We start from the raw sequence: 16,287 nt of genomic DNA on the forward strand, positions 1-16,287 counted from the left end.
TAAAATGTCTCTTAATTATTGATGGTGAATTGGTACAAAAATACCCTACATATACAGTTCGGCTCCCAAATACTCTTGACGTTAACTTTTTGGTTAAAAAATACCCTCAATATTATTCTTTGGTTCATACTTGCCCTTATTTTTAATAGTTCTCCTAAAGTAAAATAAATGATTAAATATTTATTTATTATGTTACCTAATCTGAATGGTTCAAATTTAAACACTTCTCAAATATATAATACAAACTACATATGATTCATATTTTGACCCAATACGCTTGAAAATAATATTAAAAAATTATTAATTTCATGATATCTTCCTATTGACTTATTTTAGATCAATCCTCAATTTATTATAACTCAAATCTTAACTGGGGATCTAACTAAAATTTCATATTCACCCCGCCTGATTGTCAATCTAAAAAAGATTATTACTTTTTATTAATATAAAATTTTCTATCAATTAACCAATTTTCTTGTTCATTCCCTCTTTTTATCCCTTTTTTTAATCTCTTGATCTTAATAATTAGGATATCAAGGATTCAAACTTGAAATGAACTTATATGTTCATATTCTTTTAATTTGTATTATTTTTATGGTGAGTGGGGATAGGAAATAAAATGTTACTTTCATTCTTTATTTTTGAATTTCGGATACACACAAAAGAAAAATTGCAGAGTATACATACGTATATAGTTGCTTAATTAAATCATCTTTTATTGAACTAACTTTTTATAAATGAATGTCATCATTATTTTTCTCTTTTTTTCTCCCTTATTTAATTTGTCATTAGTTGAAAAAGATTCAAATTTAAAATGGTGGACAAAAGAAAAAAAGTAGAAGAGAGAGTAAGTGGAAAGAGGTGAATATGTAGGTAGTAGACTATTAATCTTTTTTATTTTATAATCAAAATAACATGCATGAAGTATACAAGATCACAAAAAAATAAAGAATTTTGACACAAACACAACATTTTTGTCTGTACAAGATCAAAAAGAAAAGATGAAGGAATTTTAACATGAGATATTTGACTGTTCAACAAAAAGATATTTTGACATGAAGATATTTGAGCTTAAACATCAACAATAAAAGAGGAATAAAATTTATGAAAATGAATTTTTTAGACAAAGAAAAGAAGAAAGAGGCTGATTTTCAAAGTGAGTCATTATTTCTGAAAATGAAACAAGACTTATTTATACTAAATTTGAAAAGGGATGACCTTCCATGATTATTCATCAATACTATTGTAGGATGTTGCCATGTGATGATAATAAATTAATGGCCATGATCATGTTTTGATGTTTCATAATTCTTTATATAATATTTTAAAGTAGAATAATTCTAAAATTTTCTGTGAACTTGACAAAACTAGTCAAAAATGCTATAAATTGTAATTTTTATATTAATATATTAAAGAAATATATTTTAAAAGGGAAAATATATAAAAAAAAACTCCTTGAACTTGGCACGAAAACTTACTTTAGTACTTAAACTTTACGGGTAATTATTTACCCCCCTTAACATATTTGAAGTGAATTAATATCACCCAAAAAATATAATACCAGTCTCAAGTTGGCAAGTGTATTACACACGCGCCACATCATTGACACATTAGAACCACATGAGCGCCATGTCATAGCCACATTGGAAATTCTCTAAAATTTGATTTTTGATTTTTTAAATTCATTTCTTTCTTTCCATTTCAGAATATTTAAATACTAGTTAATCTTTAGTTCTTAATTAGTTTAAGAAATATTGAAATCATTAGCAGTGATTTTTTTTCAATACCAACGTCATTTACTGTCACGTCGATTGTCGGTGTTCTTCATTTTTTTTATTTTTATATACTAATCAAGGTCTAATTCTTAACTAATTCAAGAAAAAACACATTTATTTGTAGTGATTTCTTTTTTTAAAAAATAAAATAAAATTCTCTACCCATTGCTTCAATCGCCATTGCCAACCATTAACATTATAGATCGGTTAACAAAACCTCATCTTCTTTTATGCCAAAGTCTTTATTTTTCAAAAAACTTCATAACTTTTTAAGAAAGATCAAATCTCCAAAGTAAAGAGTAAAAAAATTATGTGGGTCTTGAATGTGATTCTTTTTATTATGTGTTTAACGAGAAAATGTACTTTGAATGTAGAGTTTGAAGAAGGAGAAAGAGGATGGGTGGGTGGGGATAAGGTGGTGGGGAGTTTGAGGAAGAAAAGACAAGCAGGTAGAGGGGGTAGGTGGGGTTTTGAGAAAGCGGGTGGGTGGTTTGAAGAAGAAGAAGAATGGTGTGGGTGGGTGGGTTTCTTTTTCTTTTTTTCATTATATATATATAAAGTGGGACCATTACTTTTTAAAAAAAATAACTTAACGCGCTTTCAAAAAAAAATCTTTTCTTTTTTTGCCACGTCATCCGTTAGGATGATATTAAATTCATGCGAAATGAGATAAGGGGGGTAAATAATTATCCGTAAAGTTTAAGTACTAAAGTAAGTTTCCGTGCCAAGTTCAGGAGAGTTTTTATGTATTTTCCCATTTTAAAATTTCGAACAAACTTTACCTAGTTTGAATCTCAAAAAAAATATATAAGAAAAATAAAAATTATTTTAAAATAACAATTGACATTAAAATAAATGTTATATTTATCTAAATGATAAGAATTTCATATAGGAAGATTAAAAAGTTACTTTAGTAAATGTATCTATTATTTAATATTTTTTAATTTTAATATACTTATTTATTTATTTAGTCATAATTTAAGTAAAATTTTATGAGGTAAAAGTATTGGTTTTTAGAATATTAAATGTTAGTACTTTTAATATAGTTCTAAGTAAGAAAAGATTTAAGATCCAAAATTTAAATAAATTTTAAAGTACTAAATAGGGATATATTGATAGTTAGTCAGAATGTAATATAAATTAATATCGATTTATTACAGCTTACTTATCATAGTTCTTAAATGCATTTTCCCCCTTCTTTATTATAGTTTTGAAATTATAACAATCATGTATAATTTGTGAAATAATGTAACATGATAGATAAGATGAATTTATCATAAAGTTATATCAGCTGCCACAATTTGCTTGCTATTGTTTTGAAGTGTATATGTTTTGATTTTTTCTTTATTTGTAACTTTGAAAATTGAAATCATAAATGGGTCAAAGAAAGCTAAAACCCAAAATTGAAAATGTTAGAAAAGAACGTCCTAGATAACATATGACTTCACTTTGAAATTGTGTATCTTCCCATATATAAAGAATTTGGCTAATAATCCAATATGTAAATTGTAGCAATTTGGGTTGTTCAGTTCATCTTTCTTGAAAAGTTATGATTATTTTATCAAAGAATAATAGAGTTATTTTCAAGAGCGCATGATTCAACATTCATTATAGGAATAAGGCACAAGTGCCCCAAGACTATAATCAAAATTTCAGAGTTAACTAAACTAAAATTTTATTACCCCCTCTCTAAATTCATCTCTTTTGTAATTTTATACACCTTTTTGGCTTACGTGACATTCAAACATCTCTCACGCGTCTCAACTACGTGGAGTCACAGTGCCACGTAAGTCAAAAGGTGTACAAAATTACATAAAAATAAGTTTGGGGTAATAAGACCTTAATTTAGTTAAGATGTGTCTGAAATTTCGGCCATAATCTAGGGAGGTATTTGTGTCTTATCCCTTCGTTATATCAAACTCAACCAACTGAAAAAGAATTAAGTAAAATTCGATCCCCGATCTTCCTTATGAGATATCTCTACTATACCAATCCAATCACCCTTTCGAATTATATTTATTTTAAATTTCATTGAAGAGGAAGCTGCATTGATGCTGTCATACAAGACACGTAACTCCCACGTTTTTTTCCCAACACGTCAAAGATATTGATTGAAATAAATAAAAAAAAAACTTATATATAAAAAAATATATAGATCCTCTAAGAACATAAATAAAATTTGTTGACCCTTAATTAAAATAGAGAATCGAATATTTTCTAAACGAATATTTGGTGATCCTTGATAGTCTTGTGATTGTTGAGATGACCTACAAAAGATACGAAATTTTTTCGAGAAAATGAAATCTCTTGACCATCAACAGAGCAAATAGAAATAAAATAGCTTTTTTCAATTCTTTATATATAAAAATAAAATAAAAATTTATAAATAAGTTATAAATTTAAAAAAAAAAATAAGTAACCTACAAAATCAATTATCTCGAAAAACACGTTTTGTGGTTGATTATTGCCCTAAAGTGACTATTCATGATGCAAAAACAAACTAATATTCTCTTTCAACAAGTCACTTCCCTACGCAACTAATTTTACTATGCACAAAACATAGCAGAGTTTTAATTGGAATATATTAACTTTTTTATATTAATGAGTGGTGTACTCATCAATATTTTTGACTTATGATTACTTTATTCGTTTTAATTAATTTATCGTTTTTTAACTTGATATAAAATTTAAGAATGTAAAAAATACTTTTGAATCTTGTAATTTTATAAAAGATATATCAAATATATAAAATACTTTTTAATCTTATAATTTTAAACATATCATGTAAGTTTTTCTATATGCTTAAAGATTATAAAGAAATTTTACATTATTAAATTATCTAAAATATGAGTAATAATTATGTTGCAGTCTCACACAAATAGCTAGGCATAAGCTATGTATATAGTAGATACGTGAATTCGTGATGGAGTTATTAAATTTTGATTAAGGAAATTCAAATTATAAAGAAGTAAACACAAATGATTTGAATTAAATTTCTTACCTAAATTTTCAGTGAAAAGGTATAAATTGACACTCAAGCTCCTTATATAAGGATGACTCCACGGCTAACGTAAATCTAGTAGCTTTAACACATCCTAAATATATATTTTTTTAAAATAATTGACTCACGTGAACTCAATAAACTTGAGATTGCTCAAATCTTGAACTCACCTCTTCACATATGTGAATCTTCATCAATTATGATTCTCCTTTAATTAACTCTGCCTACGTGAGGTTGATCACATTATCGATTAAAAAATTATTATTTTTAAAAAAAAGGTTACAATGTGTTGATAGTTAGTATCAAAGCTAATCAATTTACGATGAATTCTCACTATAAATAACTATCCATAAATAATATAAAGGTAAGATTACTAACTTCAAAATAAGCAAAATTATTTATTATAATAGACTAAATTACACTGATAATATAAATGTGATAATATATATACATAGTCACCATTAGCTGTCGTTTATGAGTAAGAAGACCATCTATGCCGTATTTGCGTCCACGTTCATTTAGTCTTCCTAATCTGTCCTTATTGCTGGGTCCATGTGCACCCTTCAATTATTCAAACTAAAAATATGTCATCCTCACATTATATTTTCAACTTTAACCCTCATTATCACTAATCATTTATTTAATTTGTTCCCATGAATTAGAACTTTGTCATCCCTCAATTATTAATAAATTATAATTTTAATCCTTATAATATTTCATTTAATATATTCAACCTTCAATTAATTGAAATGTGTGACGCTGTTGATCCTTTTAGGTAAGATAATATTGTATATGCGTTATTTTTAAAACTATGTTACTCTCAAGTCTCAAGTATGGAGTAACAATACAAGTTAACTCGCCTGGAATTGAAGTGTGGACAGGTTCTTTTGGAGTTAGCTCATCCTAGTATCGGAATTGAATCAGAAAGCAAGACAAAATATGCTCGTACTGCTGTAAAACGAACTTCCCTTGAATTAATTGCTAGTGAATAGTAGTGAAATTTCTCTTTTTGGTTGCTACACTCCTTTCTTATTCTTTTTTTTTCTCTCGCTAAAGTCAAGCTAGCCTCAACATATCGAACAATATAGACTTAACATAACACATGAGTAACTACATAGATGGAACAATTGATATTCACAAGCAAATGGATCAAAAGTGCACATTTCAACTAATTAAAGATCAAATATGCTTAATCAGATATCATAAGGACTAAAATCAGAATTCATAAATAACCTAGGGACTAAAAATGATACAAATGCTTGTTGCCACAAATGTCATATGACACCCTTTTTGTAAATTCACCAAATTAGTCAATTATTGTTACTCTTATACATGCTTTAAAAAACCATAATATGTAAAACATAAAAACAACAATAATAAAAACATGGCTCTAGCCAAAAATGGTGCTGAAATTCCCCTGTTACCAAAAACAGAACAAACTCTGTTTACAAGGGAAAATCAGCAGCTGATTTTGAGGGCAGTGTTCAATGTATCGACGAGTATAATTGGTGCTGGGATTATGTCTGTTCCAGCAACTCTTAAGGTTTTAGGTGTAATCCCAGGTTTTGTTTTGATTATTTTGGTTGCTCTTTTGGTTGACATATCAGTAGAGTTCATGTTGAGGTTCACGTATAGAGGCGAATCGAAAACTTATGCTGCATTGATGAATGAGTCATTTGGGAAAATTGGTTCTGTTGCAGTTCAAATATGTATCATGATAACAAATCTTGGTTGCTTGATCATGTACCTTATTATTATTGGTAAGTGTACATGATAATAAGCTATGAATTTTGTCGTTGATTTGTTGTTAAGTAGCTCGTAGCTAACATGATTTTTTTGATGATTAGTTTTTAATCCTTTGTTAAATAGGACTATTGACAGATTTTTATTGTTTAGTGACAGAAGTTGTCCCCTGCTAATTCTTGTAAATGTGTGTCCAAAGGCGGGGCTAGGTTCAGACGAATCCAACAGTTTTTCTGTAAACCCTGTATTTGTACAAGAAAATTAAATAAATATATATATGTATATTAACTTGTGAACTCTTAACAAAATTGATTGACGGTTAAGTGGTAAGGAACATACCGTGAAAATGTTTTTCACGCTAGAGTTGTAGCTCCGAACCCCCTCTCTTTTTAAAAAAAAAGAAATTTAGAATCCCCAGACTCTTAATCTTGGCTCTGCCTCTGTGTCACATGCTTTGTCTGATGCAAAGTCATTATCAAGCTTTTCTTCAACTTTTAGAGAAAATTTACTTTTTTTCTTTCTTTTTGTTTTCATACTAAAATCATACTAAACTAAAAAAGAAAGCAATTATTAGTGGGCGTTTGACCATGTTTTCATTATATAATTTGAAAAAAAAAAAGTAGTTTTTGTTTTCAAAGTAAAAAATGATATTTGAAAATATGTTATTTTCTATGAGTAGGAGATGTTCTTTCTGGACAAGGAGAACATCTTGGTGTTCTACAAGAATGGTTTGGGATTCACTGGTGGAACTCGCGTAATTTCGCGATCCTCTTCATTGTCTTGTTTGTTATGCTCCCTCTCGTCCTCTATCGACGTATTGGTCAGTAAATACTACCTTTTTCTTGACAAAAATTTCTACAAAATTAGTGAAAATATTATTGCTGACATTCTTTTATGTGGCTTGTGATTGATTGTAGAATCATTGTGGTTGAGTTCAGCATTAGCTGTTCTACTAGCAATTGTATTTGTTGTCATATGTTCAGTTATGGCAATCACAGCAATACTAAAAGGGCAAACAGTAAGTCCAAGAATGTTACCTAAGATGGATGATGAAACATCTTTTTTTAACCTTTTTACTGCTGTTCCTGTCATTGTTACAGCATTTACATTTCACTTCAATGGTAAGAATCCGATATTGATCTTTTCGATTCTTGTTTAGTATTTCAAGGCGTAATACGTAAACAGACACACAAACTTGGCCTCAAGTGAATAAATACTCCAACTTTGAGTATATATGCATATCTAGACACCACAACTCGTCTCCACTGTGTCAGTTGAACACTCCGACTTACAAAATGATCATCTAGACACCAATGACTAATTTATGTGACATTAGCCACGGACCACGAGGCACAGTGGGGATGAGTTGGAGTGTTTAGTTGTCAGTTGAGACTAAGTTGAAGTGTCTAGACGTGCACTGTCAAAGTTGTAGTACTTACGTTACTTGTCAGTTGAGGTCAAGTTTGAGTGTTTGTTTATGTTTTATGGCTGAATTCTTTGATGAACGTGACGTTATAACTTGTTTGCAGTTCATCCGATTGCAACTGAGCTGGGAAAGCCTGCAGCTATGTCTTCTGCTGTCAAGATTTCACTAGTACTATGTGCAGCTATCTATTTTTCAATTGGGATTTTCGGGTACCTTCTATTCGGGGATTCAATCATGCCAGACATACTTGTAAATTTCGACAAATCATCTGGTACTTCAGCGATAAGTTCAATGCTAAACGTTGTAGTTCGTCTGAGCTATGCATTTCACCTAATGCTGGTGTTTCCCCTCTTGAACTTCTCCCTGAGAACCAATCTAGATGAACTCGTATTCCCAAAGAAGCCCTTTTTGGCAACTGACACCAAACGATTCGTGTGTCTTAGTTTAGTCTTGTTAGCCTTCTCATATGTAGCAGCCATTTTTATCCCATCTATATGGTACATTTTCCAGTTCATGGGAACAACAACAGGTGTTTGCATTGCCTTCATATTTCCAGGTGCAATCGCCCTGAGGTATCTGTCTTTCTCTCATTCATATTTACTCCTCTCTCGCGTTTTTAAAGTTATTTTCGTTCTTTTTTATGCTAACATATTGATTTTTCCTGTTTCGCAGAGATGTTCACGGTATATCTTCAAGAAAAGATAAGATCATTGCAGTGATCATGATTGTTCAAGCAGTTGTGACTAGCTTTGTAACAATTGCTACTAATATCTACAATATGAGTGGAAATACACCATAGTTTATAGCTTGTCAATTCTTTTTTCGTAGATGAGTTCGTTTGTATATGTAACACCAGAAAATGTCCAACATATATCAATGAATACAAATTTTTTAAATCAACGAAACACACGGTCATCGATAGTAATAAAACAATTTCACATCAATATATATTGAGATCTGTGTTCTGTTTCTTAGTTCTCTCCTATCAAGACATTGCATACCTTATTGTACTTTGGCTCCTAAAGCTCACCACGCCCGGGGCAACTTGCACACACCTCAACAATTTCAAGTATCGGGTAACTCTATCCACCAAAGCTTAGACAGATGAGAAAAAATCACCAGTGTTTTTGCCTCCGGAGGGATTTGAACAAGAGAGATCTCATTGTTCTCAACACATATATCATATGCATAGGTCAAACTTTATGTTTCTTATTTTTGTTAGTGATGACAGAAGCTCTTGTAATCTGAACGGCTAAATGAGGATTCTCGACTGCAAATGCATCAAATTTAGGTGTGAAGACAATGCCCTCGACGTTCTTAATGATGAAGATCATGGCCTCCACCTTCAAATGTGAGTAAGATTTATATGTCTCCGAAATCTCCAAAAGCTCAAGAGCATTCGATGTGTTCAAAGATCCTAACATGTGGTGCTCACAGTATTTCTGCAAGAGTTTGATTTCATACTTGTCTGCTGCAATTGACAATGTGTAGACATGTTTTTCCAATTTCTCTTTAGGCAATTCTCCGCGATAAAGAAACTCAAGGAGAGCATGCAGCTCCACGTAGCTCAGCTCTGCCAGTGTTATTGTGTGACCCGGGGGAGCTTTGCACGCATCCGAATCCAACATGAACTTGAAAATAACAGAATTTGCTGACTGTTGGATCACAACAGCATATGGTCATTAACATCAAATAGAATAAGCGATGAATTTTTGCTCTTTAGCTAGGGTGTGCTTGGTATAGAGGAAAATATTTTCTCGAAAATGCTTTCCAATTTTTTGATGTTTGGTTGATCAAATGTTTTGAATTATTTTGTTTTTGGAAATACAAGTTCCTTAAAAATCAGGAGAGACCTCTTTGACATAAGGAAAATAAGTTCCATAAGTGACGTTTTATGTTGATGGTCTCCCCCCATCTCCAACTCTCAACCTAACCTCAGTACTCCCACTCCCTCCACCCCCACCCATCTCACCTCCACTCTCATAGTGTTTACAACGACAACATACCCAGTGTAATCCCACAAAGTGGCGTCTGGGGAGGATAAAGTGTACGCAGACCAGACTTCTTCCTCAGAGGTAGAACACTCTCATAGTGTTTGCCTTTTTATATTTAAATGCTCTTGAGACTATTTTTGTTCACTTACCACACAAACCATAAAATAAGTAAGAAAATCACATATTTCCCATTAAAAATTTTTTTTCGTGGAAAACACTTTCCTTTATACCAAACACACACCGCCACCCTTAGCTATAGAAGTTGTCTGTCGCTAATTACTAATATTGTTTTGGTAGTATATGTTGATACAAAAATTGTAACAAAATTGTAAATATAGAGAAAAGATGGCTACATACCAGAAGAGACTTGTGTGCTGCTATTGAGGGGCCATTGTTTCCAGGTTTAACAAGAATATCTTTATGAACTTGACCTTTAAATGCATTAAGACAACTACTGAGATAGTTAACCTTCTCCTTCATTTCACTCGCTCGTCGCAAGGCAAGTGTAAATCCCTGTGGAACAATCAATTATAAGCAACTTCAAATTTCTCTACATGTTTGGTATGTTGTAAAATGTTTTCCAAAAAATGACTTTTTTTTCTATGGATTCGTCTCTCTAGAAATTGCTATCGACTCAAATGAGGCAATCAGTTTTAATAGAAATTATCACAATTTTGCACTAGTATTGTGAATGACATTGAGTATAGTTTCGAGATTTAATGGGACACTTACTACCTCTCAGGTTCCAAGTAACTCTGTTCACCAAGACTTGGATAAGACAACTTTGGATAGATGGAAAGAAACAACTTGCACGCATCTTGACTAATACCATGGGACACCTATCACCTATCCACTAGCACAGATACCGAATAACTTTATCCAATAAGGCTTTGGACAGAAGGGAAGAAAGCACCTAGTTTGTTGGCCTCCGTTGAAAATTAAACCTAGACCTCATGGTTCTCAATCCTTTCATTGACCACTAGGCTATACACTCGAGAAATAACCCTAGTTCTCTGGCCTCCGCTGGAAATTGAACGTAAGACCTCATGGTTCTCAACATTTTCATTGACCACTAGGTTATACAGTAGGGAAATCACCCTAGTTCTCTGGCCTCCGCTGTAAATTGAACCTCAGACCTCATTGTTCTCAACCCTTTCATTGACCACTAGGTTATACACTCGGGAAATCACCCTAGCTCTCTGGATTCCGCTGGAAATTGAACCTCATACCTTATGGTTCTTAACCTTTTCATAGACCACTAGGCTATACACTGGAGAAATCACCCTATTTCTTTGGCCTCTGCTGTAAACTAAACCTAAGACCTCGAGGTTCTTAACCCTTTCATTGACCACTAAGCTATACACTCAGGAAATCACCCTAGTTCTCTGGCCTCCGCTGGAAATTGACTTAAGACCTTATGGTTCTCAACCTTTTCATTGACCACTAGGTTATACACTCGGGAAATCACCCTAGATCTCTAGCCTCTACTGGAAATTAAACCTAAGACCTCATGGTTCTCAACCTTTTCATTGACCACTAGGCTATACACTCGGGAAATCACCCTAGTTCTTTGGCTTCGCTGGAAATTAAACTTAAGACCTCATGGTTCTCAACCTTTTCATTAACCAGTAGGTCATATACTCGGGAAATCACCCTAGTTCTCTGGCCTCCTCTGGAAATTGAACCTAAGACCTCACGGTTCTCAACCCTTTCATTGACCACTAGGCTATACACTCGGGAAATCACCCTAGTTCTTTGGCTCCGCTGGAAATTAAACCTAAGACCTCATGGTTTTCAACCTTTTCATTGACCAATAGGTCATATACTCAGGAAATCACCCTAGTTCTCTAGCCTCCACTGGAAATTGAACCTAAGACATCACGGTTCTCAATCCTTTCATTGACCACTAGGCTATACACTCAGAAAATCACCCTAGTTTTTTGGCCTCCGATGGAAATTAAACCTCCCCATGGTTCTCAACTCTTTCATTGACCACTAAGCTATACACTCAGAAAATCACCCTAGTTCTCTGGCCAGGAAATTGAACCTAAGACCTCATAGTTCTCAACACCTTCATTGACCACTAGGCCATACATTCACACGCTTCTCAATCTGAATTTGTTTCATAATATCTAGAAGAAAAGATCAAATTAATTAATCAAAAGAAAGAGATCATATACATGCCTTACTAACAGATAAGTTGGATGAAGAAGTATTAGCTGCATGATTTGTAGAATTGTTGACAGGTCCTCTTGTATTTGCACTGTTATTATCAGACTTGGTACTGGTTAATAAGGCATGTATGGCTTTAGCTCCATTAACACATCCTTCACATAATTTATTCCTTGCTGACAAACCACATATTTCACAAGGCATCTTCCCTACATAAAACTCAAAAATATAAGCAAAAACAGAGAAAACAGAGAGCACTTGACAGTTGGTCCTTTTAGCCTATGTTACTTGGACTCTTCAAAAGTGTTGCATTGTTGCCAAACTTGTGTCGGATTCTCCAAATATGCACTACTTTTGGAGGATCTGACATGCACCTGACCCTAACGACATCTTTGAAGAGTCCGAGCAATATAGCTTGATGAAGTTTTTCACTCAAATTGTTTGAATGGTTGTTGGAGACGGAGTCAGGATTTTCACTAAGAAAAAATTGAATATAAAAAAAGTAACACACAAAGAAGGGTGAGCATCAAATGGATTAGAGTTATTACAAAACTAGAAGAGGTTTGATTCCTCTTTGATGTTAAGGAAAGGCTAAGCAAGTTCAACATCTACTATTTATACCTAAAAATAATGTTTCATTGTTTCATTATAATGTATGCTTTGCACTAATAGTATATTAGCTAAAATGAAGTTAAAATTAGCATGCATCATTTGAATTTGACATAGTTCATCTAATTTTCACATAATGCATTCAATCAATAAAGAAGTACTCTTCCGATCACATTAAATTCAACAATAATAACATATTCAGTGGAATCTGATGCAACCTTAGGCTACCTATCACATCTACACACCACCCAAATAAAGCATATGAGATCACATATGGAAATTAAACTAGAATTATAATCGGAAATTTGATTATAACAAATCCTAAAACAGAATTTAATAGTAACTAATTCCAGTTTTCTGATCCCCAATTTAATAATAGAATTAAAAATAAAAATAAAATACAAAAATTTATAAGGTATTTAATTATAAAATCCGAATAACTAACCAATTTCTGTGTTTATCGAAACAAAGTTCATAACGCTTTGCAATTGCATGCCTTTATAATTAATTTGCATGGTAAAATAGCCCTAATGGGCCTTTTCATGGGCTGGGCCGGTTTCTTTTTTAATTTTTATTTATTTTGTGCTCAAATTTTAAATGAACAACTTTCACATATAGCAAACATAAAAATCATATTTGAATGCTATAGTTATAGTTTGCATAATTGCGTTTCATAGCAAACTTTACTATTAATATGTATATTTCGCTATACATATACAAAAGAAATCAATTGTATAATTTGTTTCGGTATACATATACAAAAGAATCAATTGTATAATCTCTGTTTGTATAAAGCGAGAAAGAGAGAAAGACAAAAGAAAACTAGGCAGGGGAAGATCGTATTTGTATAATCATAAGTGTATAGGACGAAAATATATGCATTTGTATATACAATTTTCTCTCGCTTTATACAAACACAAACGCAATGTATACATTTGTGTTTGTATAAAGTGAGAGAGGCGAGTGAGAGTGGCGAGCGAGATCTGGGAGATAGGAGAGAGGGGAACGAAAATATATGTATATATACAATTTTCTCTCGCTTTATACAAACACAAACGCATTTTATACATTTGTGTTTGTATAAAAGCGAGAGAAGCGAGGGAGACTGCCTAGCGAGATTCACCAGGGTGAGAAGCAAAATAACAACAGTTTGCTATGGAGTACAATTAAATCAAACTATGGTTATAACATTTAATTTGAATTAATAGTTTGCTATTATATACAATTTTCTCATTTTAAATTGAGAAAACTTCTAAAATAGCAAACATAATAAACATAAAAGGCTCTGTAGCTATAGTTTCAGTAATTAATTAATGCCGATAAAGACTTTTAATGTGTATATTTATTGTCATTGAAACTTATTTTTGTTATATAGTGTATATAGCTTGATTGGTCGAAACTTCTGAAATGTTATATTTATAAAGAAACCATTTGTTTTAGAAACAAAATGTGTTTGGCCAAGTTTTTGCGGAAGAAATAAGTATAAGTATAATCAATGAGTTTAACTTAGTTCTAAGAATGTTATAGGTCAAATCTATTAAATTTAAGTTCTCAATTCACCTTTCACTATGAGGATGAAAAAAAGCCCCAACTTTCAAGTGTGTAAGTATAGACAATTTGTTAAAAAAAATTTTTATGTAATTTTTATATTTAAACACAATTTAATTTTAAATTTATCATATCACTATCAATGGCATAATTTTATATAAATGCATAATTGTCAATGACATATTTTAGTCCATAAATTTCAAGTTCTATTTCCTAATGAATTGGCTTCACGATAAAAAAAAAATTAAAAAAAAAAATTGACTTCACAATGAGGTAGTATTGGAATTTTGTTTTAAAAAAAATTGATGAAATAATAATTTTCGATGAAGAAATGTCTTTTGAATGAAAAAATGTGTTCCTTTCCTTCTTTGGTTATCACTCAATTATTTAAATTCAATTTCTTGTAATTTCTAATATAACTTTTACCGAAAATGTTTATTTTCAATATTTTTCAAAGAAAAATTCTTCTCCAACCTTCTGCTCAAAAAATATTAAGTCCAAATTCTTGCTTTTCAATAAAATTTCTTTATTGTTTGCTTGGTGCAAAAAATCAAATATCCATTGAATTTATTTACGTACAATCTCACAGAAGAGAGGGAGAAAATATTGTTCTAGTTTTGCACATTTCAAATCCTTAATTCTTTTAATTCATTGTTTATATTGTCAAATCTTCGTCTTTCTGTTCTTCGTATATTTTTTTTGTTCTTGATATATATATATATATATATATATATGTTTTCCAATAGCTACTTCAACCAAATCAGAATTCTTCACTAATAACATCATTATTTATAACAGATAGGCACTTTGAAACAATGGCAAAGTTAGCCTAAGTTACGAGTTTAGTAGAATTCAATACCTTTGGCTCAATTCCATATTTATAATAAAAGATTATTTATATATTATTATCCAAAATACATTATAGTTTAGATTCCATGAATAAAAAATCTTAGTTTTTAAGGGCAAATTGTAGGGCCGATTCTAAAGGGTAGAAAATAAGGGAGGTGTCTTAGACCCCAACTTTAAGGGCCCCTATCTTTTTAGCGATTATAAAATTATAGTAAAGGAAAGAATATTTTTTTAAATTCAAAATATATATGTAATATTTAACTTGCTTAATATTTTAGGTGCCTCAACTGAATGGACTTTTTAAAAATTAAAATTAATAAAATCTTATCTAAAATCAACAATATTTAAAAAATATTATATTGATTGCCATCAAAGTCTTTTGGAAACTATACATATTTTAGTGTCCACTAGGCCATGAACAGTGAGGCATCTACTTGATATGCAAAGCACGACTTCTTATTTATTTAAGTTTAACACACAAGTTGTTGATTCTTTAATTCTCAACAAGAAATATCCAAAAAAATAAATAATTTTTTTTATATATTTCTAATATTATCCTTTTTATTTTCAAGAATTAGACTAGTACAAATATATCTATAGTTCCCACTTGTATTATTTTTAGAATCTAACAAGAATAAAATAATCTAAGTTTCACACCTTAACTGTCAATTGTTCTATTTATCTATCTAAAGTATTACTCCCTTGTATTAAAACAGACCTCGATATTGAGTTGGCCTACATGCACCTGTTGTTGAGTAGGAATAATATTTGGCCAACTTAGAATCGAGATGTGTTTTTAATATAAAGAGAGTGATAGTTTAGCTAGATAAAAGTTAACAATGGATAGTTGAAGTATGAAACTCTGTGAAAAAATGATAGCTCAAATGTATATCTTTTTTTAACCATAAACTCTTGTTTTTATTACATCTCTCTCTATTTAAAAATATTTAAACTTCAAACTTCTCATTTTATACCTAATGCCATGATTTTGTACCCACATAAAAATGTTTATGAATGTTTCAGGTTATAACAAAGGCGGAGCTAGGATTAAGAGTTTGAGGATTCTAAATTTCCTTTCGAACCGTCAATCCATTTTGCTAGGGGTTCACAAATTAATATACATATATATTTAATTAATTTTCTAATACAAATACAGGATCTATGAAAAAG

At 31.2% G+C, this 16,287-nt stretch overlaps 2 protein-coding genes across 2 annotated transcripts; one reads left to right on the forward strand and one right to left on the reverse strand.

Annotated features, from left to right (window-relative positions):
- Window positions 1-6,116: 6,116 nt before the first annotated feature.
- On the forward strand, window positions 6,117-8,831 carry LOC125831746 (amino acid transporter AVT6C-like). Its single transcript, XM_049510932.1, has 5 exons — window positions 6,117-6,536; window positions 7,199-7,339; window positions 7,437-7,640; window positions 8,049-8,517; window positions 8,618-8,831. The coding sequence occupies exons 1-5, from the start codon at window positions 6,161-6,163 to the stop codon at window positions 8,742-8,744; spliced, it is 1,317 nt and encodes a 438-aa protein (XP_049366889.1). The 5' UTR covers window positions 6,117-6,160; the 3' UTR covers window positions 8,745-8,831.
- A 262-nt stretch (window positions 8,832-9,093) lies between these two features.
- Window positions 9,094-10,448, reverse strand: LOC125831750 (BTB/POZ domain-containing protein At3g56230-like). The gene is made up of 2 exons (XM_049510937.1): window positions 10,297-10,448; window positions 9,094-9,600 (listed from the first exon to the last, which is right to left on the reverse strand). Exons 1-2 carry the CDS (start codon window positions 10,417-10,419, stop codon window positions 9,139-9,141), a joined length of 585 nt encoding a protein of 194 aa, XP_049366894.1. The 5' UTR covers window positions 10,420-10,448; the 3' UTR covers window positions 9,094-9,138.
- Between the last annotated feature and the right edge of the window lie 5,839 nt (window positions 10,449-16,287).

The sequence above is a fragment of the Solanum verrucosum genome, unplaced genomic scaffold (assembly GCF_900185275.1).
Source record: "Solanum verrucosum unplaced genomic scaffold, falcon-dt-bn FXZP01000049.1, whole genome shotgun sequence".
In the NCBI taxonomy this organism is placed as follows: Eukaryota; Viridiplantae; Streptophyta; class Magnoliopsida; order Solanales; family Solanaceae; genus Solanum; species Solanum verrucosum.